Consider the following 13,245-nt stretch of genomic DNA (forward strand, 5'->3'; position numbering starts at 1 on the left):
ATTTCAGTTCAATTCCCGCACATCATTTGAGACCACACCTTTATTTGTTGTCCCATCCCGAGAGTTTGCTGTCCGCTTCTTTGAGTGAGTACTTTCCTCCATTTAAATCCATCTTACATAGTTTTTCAATTTATCCTCGAGAGTTTCCTAAGACTGCTGTAAATGTTATCGCAAAGCGCGTCTCGATGAAACATGTATATGTTTCACGCGCATATTGATAAAAAAAAAACATGAAATTTATTCGAACAAACGATGACGCGAAGCACAAGTATTTTCTCCATGTCGCGCTATTGTTCCTATTGTCATCATAGCCAAGATCGTAAAACTCGTCCGTCGCGGGGTGGAAATTGTCGAGGGTATACTCACGTATTCACCCAACACACATACACATATTGATTTGCCCGGGACCACCTGTAGCCAATTCTCATCCGCTCGCGCACCACATAACAGTTATGAATCCTGCCCAATTGCACATGTAATGTAAGAACGCTATACGATACTGATAGCATCGATTATTAATGTCACGTCGATGAAGCGAAAGTCGGAATTGATTCGCGATTTTAAAAAAACGCAACCGCGTTGCGAAAAAAATTTTTATATTGCTTAAATAAAATTGTGTATCTTCTCTCATAGATACTATCGCCAGATAATTTTTTCAATCGGCGAAAATATTTTTTATTCATTATATCGCGCGCGTGAATAATAGATAGTTTATGCATTATACGAGTGAAATTCACGTTGACAATGACATTCGCGCGCATGTTGCGAGGAAATGCTTTGTGCGAACCGCGGTGAAATTTGATTGAAGCAAGTTTTACTTGGGATTTACCGAGTCTCCTTCGGCAATATAGAGAGATTCGATTATGCCTTTTCCCGTCCCCATACCATGGCCGCATAACTCGCCGCGAGACTGTTGAAGTCCATTGTGCTCGGTCTGCTATACCCGTGTTTACAAATCACTCTCAATAGTACCGAGCATTGGAGGACTCCTTCATTGTGTTTTCACGCGACGATACTCGCTTGTATGCGTTTGTGTATCACGTCCATTTATGTCGTCTGCAGGAGAGGTACAAACGGCAATGCCTACTATTGTCATCTTCGAATGGCATCTTTCGTTAAATTAAAATCATGACACGTATTGAATTGACAAGAAAAGTATTAATTACATCTAAGACAAGAAAATTAATTACATTTAATATCTCTTCTCTCACAGAAAGAATTTTCTCTTAAAATTTACCCTGAAACTCATCGTAATCGTAGGACAATATGGTAAGGAAAGAATTTTATGAGAATTTCTTTGATTAATATTTATCATAAAAATAATAATATCTATTACAATAAAATATAAAATATGTTTGATTAATTTTATTATGCAGTTTAGTAAAATTAATCAAACATGTTTTATATTTTATTGTGATATTATTACTTTTATTGTGATAAATATTAATCAGAGAAATTCTCATAAAATTCTTTCTATACCATATTGTCCCACGATTACTATGATTTTCAGAATAAATTCTAAGAGAAAATTCTCTCAGTGCATCTAAGACAAGAAAAGTATTAATTACATCTAATATCTCTTCTCTCATAGAAAGAATTTTCTCTTAGAATTTACCCTGAAAATCATGGTAATCGTAGGACAATATAGTAAGGAAAGAATTTTATGAGAATTTCTTTGATTAATATTTATCATAAAAATAATAATATCTATTACAATAAAATATAAAATATGTTTGATTAATTTTATTATGCAGTTTAGTAAAATTAATCAAACATGTTTTATATTTTATTGTGATAGATATTATTACTTTTATTGTGATAAATATTAATCAGAGAAATTCTCATAAAATTCTTTCCATACCATATTGTCTCACGATTACCATGATTTTCAGAATAAATTCTAAGAGAAAATTCTCTCAGTGCATCTAAGACAAGAAAAGTATTAATTACATCTAATATCTCTTCTCTCATAGAAAGAATTTTCTCTTAGAATTTACCCTGAAAATCATGGTAATCGTAGGACAATATAGTAAGGAAAGAATTTTATGAGAATTTTCTTTGATTAATATTTATCACAATAAAAATAATAATATCTATTACAATAAAATATAAAATATGTTTGATTAATTTTATTATGCAATTTAGTAAAATTAATCAAACATGTTTTATATTTTATTGTGATAGATATTATTACTTTTATTGTGATAAATATTAATCAGAGAAATTCTCATAAAATTCTTTCCATACCATATTGTCTCATGATTACCACGATTTTCATTGTAAATTCTAAGAGAAAATTCTCTATATATTTCGCTTATTATTAGATCTTTGAGAACAATAGAAATATAAAAAGTATCAAACCCTTTCTACTTTATATCGATTACATTGGGTACACGATTTTATGTACCGTTTAATTATACGATATACTATGCATAATATATATCGCCTCTCTGCCTATAATGGAAACCAAATTTCTGTTATTATGGGCATCGATAAACAATGAATAAATCAGGCCGCTCACCTGTACTTGCGCTAGGTGAACCTGATGATGTAATCAAACACGTGTTGATTATACCCGGGCCATCAATAATCACGCCCGGCTTCGTGGGCCGTAATAACACTCATTAGACATTCCATCGCGCGCGTTACTATAGGTCTTCGTTATAACGTCTCTCATATAATAGTAATGTTTACGCGCATGGCATTTCATTACCCCTTTCCCCATGTTATTTCAAGTGTAGGCAATGAATCCCGCTTGATCACTTTGAAACAAAGTTAACTCCGTAATTTATTGAAACATTCTGTTTGATGGACGTGTCACGTTAATTACGTTTGCATTCAACTGGGTATATTTAGTAAAAATTTTAAACTCGTATATTTATAATATTCATTCCCGAATGATACTCTAATTTAGCAGGCAGCTCTCGTCTAAAAACTTGATATTACGGGAGATTTCCGTAATTTTTTCTTTTCAAAAATTTTTATATTATAGAAGGAGGTTTGTAATGACGACCAAAAACTGGACTAATTTGAATTCATTTATTAGATAAAATTCATAACGTTTCGACCTTAGGTTTAGGTCATTATCAAATGTGAAAGTCAGATGTATTATTACGGTATCAAATGAAATGCCATTATATAAATGGTATATGCGATGTCAGGATAGTTAATAATAAATATAATACGTGTGTCTTATGACATGACTAATCAGTAACTATAATAGTAATGTCATAGTTACTGATTAGTCATGTCATAAGACACACGTATTATATTTATTATTAACTATCCTGACATCGCATATACCATTTATATAATGGCATTTCATTTGACACCGTAATAATACATCTGACTTTCACATTTGATAATGACCTAAACCTAAGGTCGAAACGTTATGAATTTTATCTAATAAATGAATTCATATTAGTCCAGTTTTTGGTCGTCATTACAAACCTCCTTCTATATTCTTTACGACTGGCGAATTTTTAAAAAATATATTTATTATTATTTTTTAAAAAAATATATATTATTATTATTTTTATATTATGTCATATATAAAGATCTTAATCGTGGATATATAAAAATCATTTTTTTTGTTATAAAAAAAAGAACAGAAAGAGAGAAAGATGACAATCGTAAAACCACGCGATTAAATGCAATATGATTAAAACGGATTAATGTACGTTTATATTGATGAATCAGTCGTCAATGTTTCATTGACCTCGTTCGGAGCAACATCTCATTCGCTCCTTATAATCACCAAATTGTCCGTATAAATTACAATTTAAGAAAAGTACGGCAATAACTTTCCATTCCTTCAGTAAATTACGGCGTACAGATCACCGTTTTCCGAAGCAGCTCCTCTTTTCTAGTCAAGAGATTACAACCGTAAAATGAAAGTCCTCTTTCATTCTTACCCGATGCTCTTCATTTCTTTTATTTCGCAATAAGAAACGCATAAAAGAAGAACGAAATACACGAGAATATTCAGCAATCATATTTTACAAAGCAATGTGTCATAGAATCATAAAAATGAAAATAGAAACAGGATTGTTGTTGTTTAGACTTTCATTTTTTTCCCAGTTACGAACTGAACTATATCGATATTTTGAGTATTTTTATACATCTATGATTCACTTATAGATAATGTATATACGTTATTGAATCGAGCTTTGACTGAATTGAATTAAAGTTTGCAATTTTTTTTGCAACTTTATAAACCGATGTTTATTAAATTCGATATATTGGAATTTTTTTCTGTATGTCTCGCTATGTTTTTTAATTACGCGATTTTCCAAATATGTTGCGCACAGTTATGAAAACAAAAAACGTATATATTGAATATATACCTAATAGCTTTAAATTATAAAGGATTTTTTTAAGTCTAAAATTTATGTTACATAAACATTTTTTCTAGAAACTACTCTTCTTTTTTTATGAAAGAAAAAGAAATAGAAGTTATACGCATTCCGAGATAATTCTTATGTGTCACGTTCCGATTTAATTCTACGAGTATACATTATAGGTGTACTAGATTTCTTTATAAAATATTATATAATTAGTATAAAATTACTTTTCCCTTGTTCTCTTATAATATCATCCACTCTCTTAAATTGAATCAGTGAAAACACTCGCATTTTATTCCGTCTTATATTTCACTGTAAGTATAGCAGGAAGATTTCATATAATTAGTATTCAAATTTAGAATTTTATGCATATTACACTTCTCTTTACTCTTGATAAACTCACAAAAAATAAAGTCGTCTTGGTCACAAGCTTAGATATTTCTTTAACAAAATATATACAGCATATTGCTATAAAATGTATTATATAAACAATAATAAGCCGCATTCTAAAATATCACTGAAATAGTCACTAATTAATTCTCCTCAGTAAAATTTCACTGTTGGCAGTATTATAATTGAAGTTATTACTTATCAGGGATGACTCCATCAGATTCCATTTAAGAGAGTATATTATACGCGAATAAATTTGCTCTAACGAATAATTAAGAGATCGATATCTCCGCATCGGAAAATATCCAATAAACGGCATGGTAAATAATTTAACGAGATCGGAACGCAGATGGCTGTTCGTACCGAGCGATCGATATATTGAAACTACGTCATGAGTTGTATTAACATCGGCTAATGAACTTTCTACTTGATTTGAAGACCATTATTTGATCGTTAATATTTTCGAATCAAAATTGCATTTATTTTCAATTTCCAGAAGAGCACAATATCGCGCTTCTAATTAATATACCTGGTATTCTATATATTACCTCATATATTTTTTTCCACTTCTCTCTATCTCGCTACGGGTGACGCGATAAACTATTAAAAAAAAAGACCGACCACGCGATAAATAACGAATATCTGGGTCCACCATCTCAACTAGCATCTCGCGCGAGCAATTTCACGGAACGTCGTGCATGTCCTGCGGACAAAAACGGATCGCTAAAAGAATACGGTGCGGTGCAAACCGATGCTCTTTATGAGCAATTTCGAAGAAAACTGCCGCTTTTTATCTCCGGCCTTTCAACAGTGTGTGCGGTTGACAGGCTCGAGGAAAATGGTTCGGCAGTCCCATGTGCTCTCCTTCCATCGTCACGTCGTTTTCTTTAATTGACAATAACGGAAACGCAAGAAGTAGAGTAGCGACGTTACAATAGACGGTGACAAAATACAAGCTCGATAAGACCGAAGGAGATTGCGAAAATTTTTAGAGGCAGATTCGCGCATATATTCGTTCGCTTTAGTCTGCTTGTCATACGTCTGACGTCTTTCCTGGCAGGAAATTGCGCGTCGTGAGCGATTACCGCCTCGCGAAAAGAAGAGCGGTATTGAGTAATAATATCTTAACGTGGATCATATTCGGGAGGGTCACACTTTCATTTGGGAAGAAGCAATTCACTTAAATCGCCGCGAGATTAAAACTAAGCAGGATAAAAACTCCCCTTTCTTAAATTAATGTTAGTTTTTAGATCCACATCTCTTTCTAATTGATTGAATGTGTTTTGAAAATAAAAATTTAAAGTGTCCTTATTACATCCTAAGAATATAAGACAATTCGCGTGAAAATCATTAAATAATATATGCATGTCAGTATCTTTTGATATTGATTAAAATTATAAAGTAATTTCTTATCTATTCTGAGGATTATAAGAGATTGTAGTTAGATCGCAGATATTGCAGTCGAATAAATTGTTTTTTTATAACTGTACAATTCTAAAGAGAGGGAGAGAGAGAAGAATAATACCCATCTGAAACGACGAGCTTATATTGTACGAACATGATTTCTGAGATCATTACTGCTCTCTCTAAAATCACAGAAAATCCACCAGAAGGTGCGAAATTATCAAATATAAAATTACTCATTGATTCTCAAAGAACCCGTAATTACGTGAACGCTCGAATTAAATTCAAATAAGGTCGCTCGAACGATAATAGCGGGATTTGATTTCCAACGAGGCCGCGCACTTCAACGAGCACAAAAGGCGTAAAAGGCAGCAGAGGCAGCAAACAACGGGGATAGCAGGATCTACGTGCATGTGCTTCGAATCTGGATGCATCCAGATAGGGAAAGATTGGAGCGCATGCGAGAATCCCCCTGTCCCCTCGCTGCCAATTAGCAATGGCAAGTGCCGAGAGACGACCTTTCCACTCTACTACTAAAATTTGCTCTGAATTTAACTGCAGCGGCGCTTTGGTCTCTTGCAAAGGCATCCCGACAAGCTGCTCAACGCCCGCGAAAATGACTCTCGCTATATCTACGTATTCGCAAATTGGTTCGCGTAACTGGACAAGACTATTTCGCCAGGATCGCGATTAATTCGACGCGCGCGACAAATCGAGAAACGTGAAAGGGAAAAATTTAACCAGGCAAAAATCCAGGACGATTGATTCAACTTATATTCGGCGCGCTTAAAATATCCGACTTTAAAGAAGATTTAAAATAACACTTTTATTTCAGATATTACATAATACTCGTCATTAAATAAATAAAATAAGAGGAAGGAGCTTTAGATAGATTGAAGGCAGATTTTTTTATAAATACTGTATCGAGTAATAATCATTATTTGATTATTTCATTACGATTTAATTTAATTTCTTAAAGACGGTGTCACATAAACTCGCAACTCTCAGATTATTAATAATTATTTCATAATCGTCACTATCACAATCTTTTAATTTAATGAAGTAATGCATGGCATAATAAAATTATCATCACACATTTGGATATCGATCTTGGTTAAACCATCATGGTATTCTCTTGCGGTCAGTTGTCCAGCATTCTGTCGACATACATAATAGCGTGGCTGAAGCTCGGTGACGAAATTCGACGCTCGTCGCTTAAAGCGTCAAGTTGCTTCGTGACGAGACGTGGGGCTCAGAATTTACGTGAGCAAAATTCAAAAATGATTCAATGTCTCTTGTCCGATTTAAATTGAATGAACTTGGGGATTGCTACGAAACGCTGCGCCGAAACTTAAACTCATATTCTAGCAAGCAAACTTTTAAAAATTTCATATTTCAAAAAATTCATATGTAATAAACAGATCTTCTCATACTTTCATTGATTCTGTGAAACGTCTTACGCTCGTGCTATTCATGCGACAAAATTTTGATGAATGGTGACACGTCTTGTATAATTTTGCTAAATCTGAATTGCGCATTTATTAATGCATATTGTCAATTTCTTTTTTTTTTTTTTTTCTAAAAAAAGTCAAATACAATACAAATCTGACCAACGGTAAAAATACTCGAATTCTATTTTTTTTTTTTTTTTTTCATATTTTTCAGTATAGTTTCGAATCACGCTTGTCACGAACGAAACTCTCGATATCAAACTGAGAAGAAAAAATCACAGACCGAATCGATCAAAGCCGTCGAACCAATTTTCGCGATTTTTAACCGCAAGCGCAAACTGTAGCGCCCGCGAAATCCGCAGAATTAATCCGCGGCCAGACCTGCGGAACAAAGTCTGCGGAGAAGTTTAAATCCGCTTAAATATCTCTCGCGTCCGTCCGGCGTTATTATTGCATTAATGAATCGGTATATACACGATGAGACGGAGTGTACGGCCGTGTACGAATGATGACCGGGTATATACGTGTACGATTTGCAAATTATTATGCGGATCGCGCACGAATTGTGTGCGATATCTCTAACTTGTGCTATTCCCGCTGGGAGTCACGTCGACGCGATGCTTTGAGCAACGAGCGTGTAATTTCACCTCCACTTCCGGTCAGACATTTGTCATCCGCCATCTCGAATTCTCGAATAGGAATCGATTGCATCCACGTATTGATTTTATTTTGCGCGTCAATTTTGGACGTCAATGAAACTTAAATGCAATAATAAACAAATAATTGCTCGGTTTAAAGCTAAACTCGTTTTAACATGTAAATAAATCAGCGCGTTTCAAAGGTTTAACATTTTATACTAAAATGTTTCTATGCGAAAGTCGAGAAACATTTGATATGGAAAATCGGAGTTTTTTTCTTTTTACAAAGCAATGTTGCTTTTTTTTTATTTCTGCCTTGCATTCGGAGCTTTTGTTTACCGCGTTGAAGCCCTAGCTATTTTATTCACGCTTTTCTCCTTCTTTCAACTTACGACAGAGATTTATTAATGCATTTTCTAATTATAAATGTATAAGTAGTATGTGTGCTTTAAGAAATGCCACATTAAAATTCCGATAACGTATAAAGAAAAACATTATAGAAACGTTATAAAAAGAACACAATTTTATTATATGTAAATTTTTGGAGCACATGATTTGCAGTTGTAAAATGAAAATAACGCGATGGAGTAATTTTCGATAGACTTGATCCATAGAAAATAAATTCTGATTCGCATTTTTCCTCATACATGTAACTTTATTCAAAAAGTTTCTTAATATAATTTTAATTATATATACGCATATATCTAGTTGGTCAGCTTTGAAGTTTATACGTGATTCTTTATTCCCGAGTGAATTGATGTAGTGCTCTTGTAATTCACAACTGTTGTAAAGTGATTCTCCAGAGAATTTAATGGCTTATTGAGAAGTTGTGGCGCTTCGTGCATCGCGCAATATTTCCCATTTGACAAACTTTACGTGTGCGTCAAGTTTATACAGTGCACGTGTACTCGCCTCGATTCCGGAGCAACTGAAAATATATATCGAAAGCTTGTTTACTTGCTTTTTCAAAACACTTTTAATTTTGCATTAAAGCGCAAGCGAGAGAGATAGAGCAGTTAGCATTAACGATGGTATATATCGTATGTAATATGTAAAAAAAAAATATTCGGATTTTTCGCAACTTTATTCAGTTATTTTTCATTGTATTTTTCTCTCTTTTCTTTCATACAAAAATTCGCTTTGATCTACCTTAACCGATGTTGCATTTTTATCTCTGCGCGAAGACGCGAAGAAAATAATCAGTGAATTTTTTCGTTTAAAGCACTGCGCAAATTTAAGTACATACAATATTTACAAGAAACGACAATATAAATTAAATGTGAGAATTAAAACAAAAAAGTATCTCGTATAATTGAGAAACTGCGACGGGGATGGTTATATAAAAGTCAATTTAAAAAGTTTATTATATATATTTTCCTTTTTATAGGCAACTTTAAAATATTTATAATATTCTTCAAAGTGCAATTTTTTGATTTTATTTTAAATGTGTTTAATAAAAAAATAACGCAAGAAAAAAGGAATAAAACTAATAAAAATCAAAGTTAGATAATTATAATAGGTATAGTAAAAATTGTGAAATATAAAAGTTCTCAGAATTATTGTCCAGGCTGTTTGACATATCTGATTAATATTGAAGATAAGTGGAAAATATTCCGAATACTTGCCGAATGAAGTACCACTACTATCATATAACTATCGTATTGTAATAAATCGTCCAAAATATCTCCGGGGTGCACTGTATTTCATTTTTCGCCTTCTGCTATAAATCTGCGCAAAGTTTGATTAAAACTGGCGCGCACGCCAAGGTAATCCTACAATTTCCGCGATCCGCGCGATTTATCCAAGGAACCGGAATTGGTTCTACGTAATGCTGGTCGTCGAAACTTTGCGAGCACGCGCGGAGCATGCAGGAAAAATCACGCAATGGGGAATGTATTTATACAAGAGGAAATGTGCGGCGGGACCAGGAGAGAGTAAAAACGACGACCAGCAAAGTTGCGGCGTTGTGGAGGGCAACCGCTGACAAATTCAGCCATTTCAACAGCGAGGGTGAAAGTTCACACCCGTAGCTCAAACTAACGGACGCCCATATCGCTTTGGATAAATCTCTCATTTTCGCGTTAGAGTTACGCAGACGCGAGACGCGCGTAAAACTGTCGTTTGGATTGTCACCGACGATCCCTCTCTTCGTATGATCTAAATAACGACAGAATTCTCTTTCTCTCTAACTCTCTCTCGTTTTTTTTTTTTTTTTTTTTTTTTTTGCGAACTTTGACAGGACAAACTTGTTGTGTCTTCGGTTTATATATATCGCTTACTTGAATCTCAAGTTGATTTATAATTAAGGTACGTTAATTAAAGTTCGTTGAAAGCCGTAAAGTTCCCGACAATTGAGTTTTCCGCAAACATAATTACCTCATTACCAAATTAGGGATGTGAATTATTTTGCGAGAGGCATACACAAAGTGCGCGAATAATTCAATTCAAAATGATTCAAAGAGCTCGTTACGGTAAAATAACGAAATATATCGCTTCGTTACACTGATGAGATGCAAACGTAAAGTTGATTATTTCATGTATTGATTATACACATTGAAATATGTATTTTACACGCTTCCTTTCTCTCCGTTAACCTGGAATTTTCACCATGAGAAATTAAATTTGTATATGACATATATGACATAATTAAGTGCTAATTTATTGTTCTAATTTCGAATTTATTTCTCTTAATTTGTAGGAAATTAATATTAAAAATGAGGATGCTTAACATTACACGCATTAGCATTTTTACTTCGAGTAACATTTTTAACGAATAAAAAAATATACATCAATTGCTATTTAACTGTACTCCGAGATACTGCAAATGAGTTTGAACAATATGAAATTTTCATATATTCTCGAATTTAAAATTTCTCGTGAGGGGAGTATTAAATTATAGCTATTTTACATCGTACAATATATGTGTAATATACAGAGAATATTATGGAATTACCATCCATTTTTGCTAACTGTTGAAAATTACAGATAAATAATTTGTTTCTTTCCTCCGAAAAGGAACTTTGACATGTACATATGCATATTATATTCAAGCATTTTGATATTTAAATACTTTACATTATGCGAATATTTACGTGCATGCAATAATGCATTTCGATGTTAAGCGAAAACACGTTATTAAAATACGTAACGCATTTTGCGTAAATGCGATAGACAGGCATTGATGTGTTTTCATTCTACACGTTATGTAGCCTGTAAAATCGCTGTATCGAACAAGATTATGGCGCCGCGATTTTCACACGGTTTAATTCCCCCGTCGATTGCAATCGAATCGTTCCGAGAGCAACACAACTGTAAGAGGATTAACATTGTATCTCAGCTGTTATTTAGATAGAATTGCGTGGCAAAGAAATCGTATTACGGGCGAAATCCGCGCGACCAACCGCTAAAAAGCTCTGCGGAAGAGCTTCGATTGCTGTCGTCGTTTCTTGAGACGACGTAAAAGCTCAATTGACTGACTGACGTGAAAGAAGACGCCGTTTCTTTTTCGGGATCCCAGAGCGAAATGAAAAAGAAAAAAATTAAATACCTAGACCCTCTTTCGTACCGGAATTACGGAAATGCTGGAGCAGGGAGACGAATAAAATAACAATCGCAATATATTCAGCATAGAGAGCAATAAGAAGCATAAGAGCAATAACTCGCTGCTCACAACCTGCTTGCTTTCTCGCGACATTATTTATCGACACTCTCACAGGCCGGAATATATTATACAATTCGCAGCTATGCAAAATACATATAGGTATATCTTCCGGGATGTACATATCTACTATGTGTACATATTTTCTTCGAGGCAATTTGCCTCGATGTGCTTCGTGTTGGCGTGGTATCGCGTGCGTCGCTAACAAGATTTTTTTTATATCAAATCAAGTTTTTAAGAGGGAGACACATATATTACACGCGACGAGCAAAATCTTGGGGATATCAAAAAGTTGACGGATCGTAAGTGCCTGCAGCAAATCCTAACAGGGTGAAATTTGAAGAAAGTATTTGGTGTTCTTCGACACGTTGTTATGTAAGAATCGCGCACAACGTGGTAGCGAAAACTTCATAAAAATGTATGACGCGTCACACATATCGCTCAAAAGCCAACGCTGTTGGTGTTTCGGAACGTAGCAAAAGTTTTACATTGACAATTGAGATTGCAATGCTGGCTTGTAAATAAAAAAAATCCGCCACGTTCAAATACGATATCGATTTTGTTTTCATAAAAAAAAATAAAATTAATTTGTTTCTTCCAGAAGGAATTTTTCTTCAAATTTCAAAAACTGTCATTTTAAAAGAGTATAGGAAATAATAAAATAAATTATAGTTGGGTCAGTAAGAGAATACGATAGAAATAAATAAATCGGTGCAATTTAAAATTAATTAAATTGTAGGAAATAAAATACGTATATATCCTCAAAATTAAAAAAAGAATGAGCACGACTTATTTTGCATCTTAATTAAGCTGATATCAATCGCGTTGATACAAGTGTAACGATAATTTCTGCGAGGCAACGTATGTATGCTCGGGATGCGAAATTCGAAGTTTAGGCACAGATTCCTTATCACGCGACTGAAGTTTAATCGATCCATTAAGTGTGTGACTCGAGTTTAACACTTAATTCGGTCCCTTGTTCCAAAATTGTATTATGGTATACACGCGCAATACATTCTCACATATGTGTTCACGATCGCAAGGAGAATGAAGTTCTATTCCAGATTCTATTTCCGATATATCGCGCGTTTCTAGAGATTTATCAAGAAAGTTTCTGATACGTCCCCGGCGTGGCAAATTTTTACACTATTCGCTTCTATGCACAACTTACACTTCCCTGAATAAATACAGAGATAACTGCTTTGCACGGTGCACAGTTTTGTCTTTGCATGTGTTTTTCCGCTACGAAAAAATATTTGCGATACGATGAATATTCATGGCATTGCAGCGGGAAGGATGCTCTCAAAATAGATCTGGTAGATTTGAAAATATATTTGTTTTATTCTTTAAATATGCAAATA

The 13,245-nt window shown here is 33.9% G+C and overlaps 2 protein-coding genes across 3 annotated transcripts in view; one reads left to right on the forward strand and one right to left on the reverse strand.

Annotated features, from left to right (window-relative positions):
- Positions 1 to 13,245, reverse strand: part of LOC145937697 (uncharacterized) — a 58,310-nt gene that overhangs the window by 30,125 nt on the left and 14,940 nt on the right. The window lies entirely within an intron of this gene.
- The window catches only part of LOC145937701 (uncharacterized), a 110,071-nt gene that overhangs the window by 494 nt on the left and 96,332 nt on the right, over positions 1 to 13,245 (forward strand). The window contains exon 2 of the mRNA XM_083040976.1: positions 8 to 84. Coding sequence (XP_082897102.1) covers positions 8 to 84 — 77 coding nt within the window. The remainder of the gene's footprint in view (positions 1 to 7; positions 85 to 13,245) is intronic.

The sequence above is a fragment of the Prenolepis imparis genome, unplaced genomic scaffold, assembly GCF_030444845.1.
Source record: "Prenolepis imparis isolate NDT839.2.m4 unplaced genomic scaffold, iyPreImpa1.0 SCAF_6, whole genome shotgun sequence".
In the NCBI taxonomy this organism is placed as follows: Eukaryota; Metazoa; Arthropoda; class Insecta; order Hymenoptera; family Formicidae; genus Prenolepis; species Prenolepis imparis.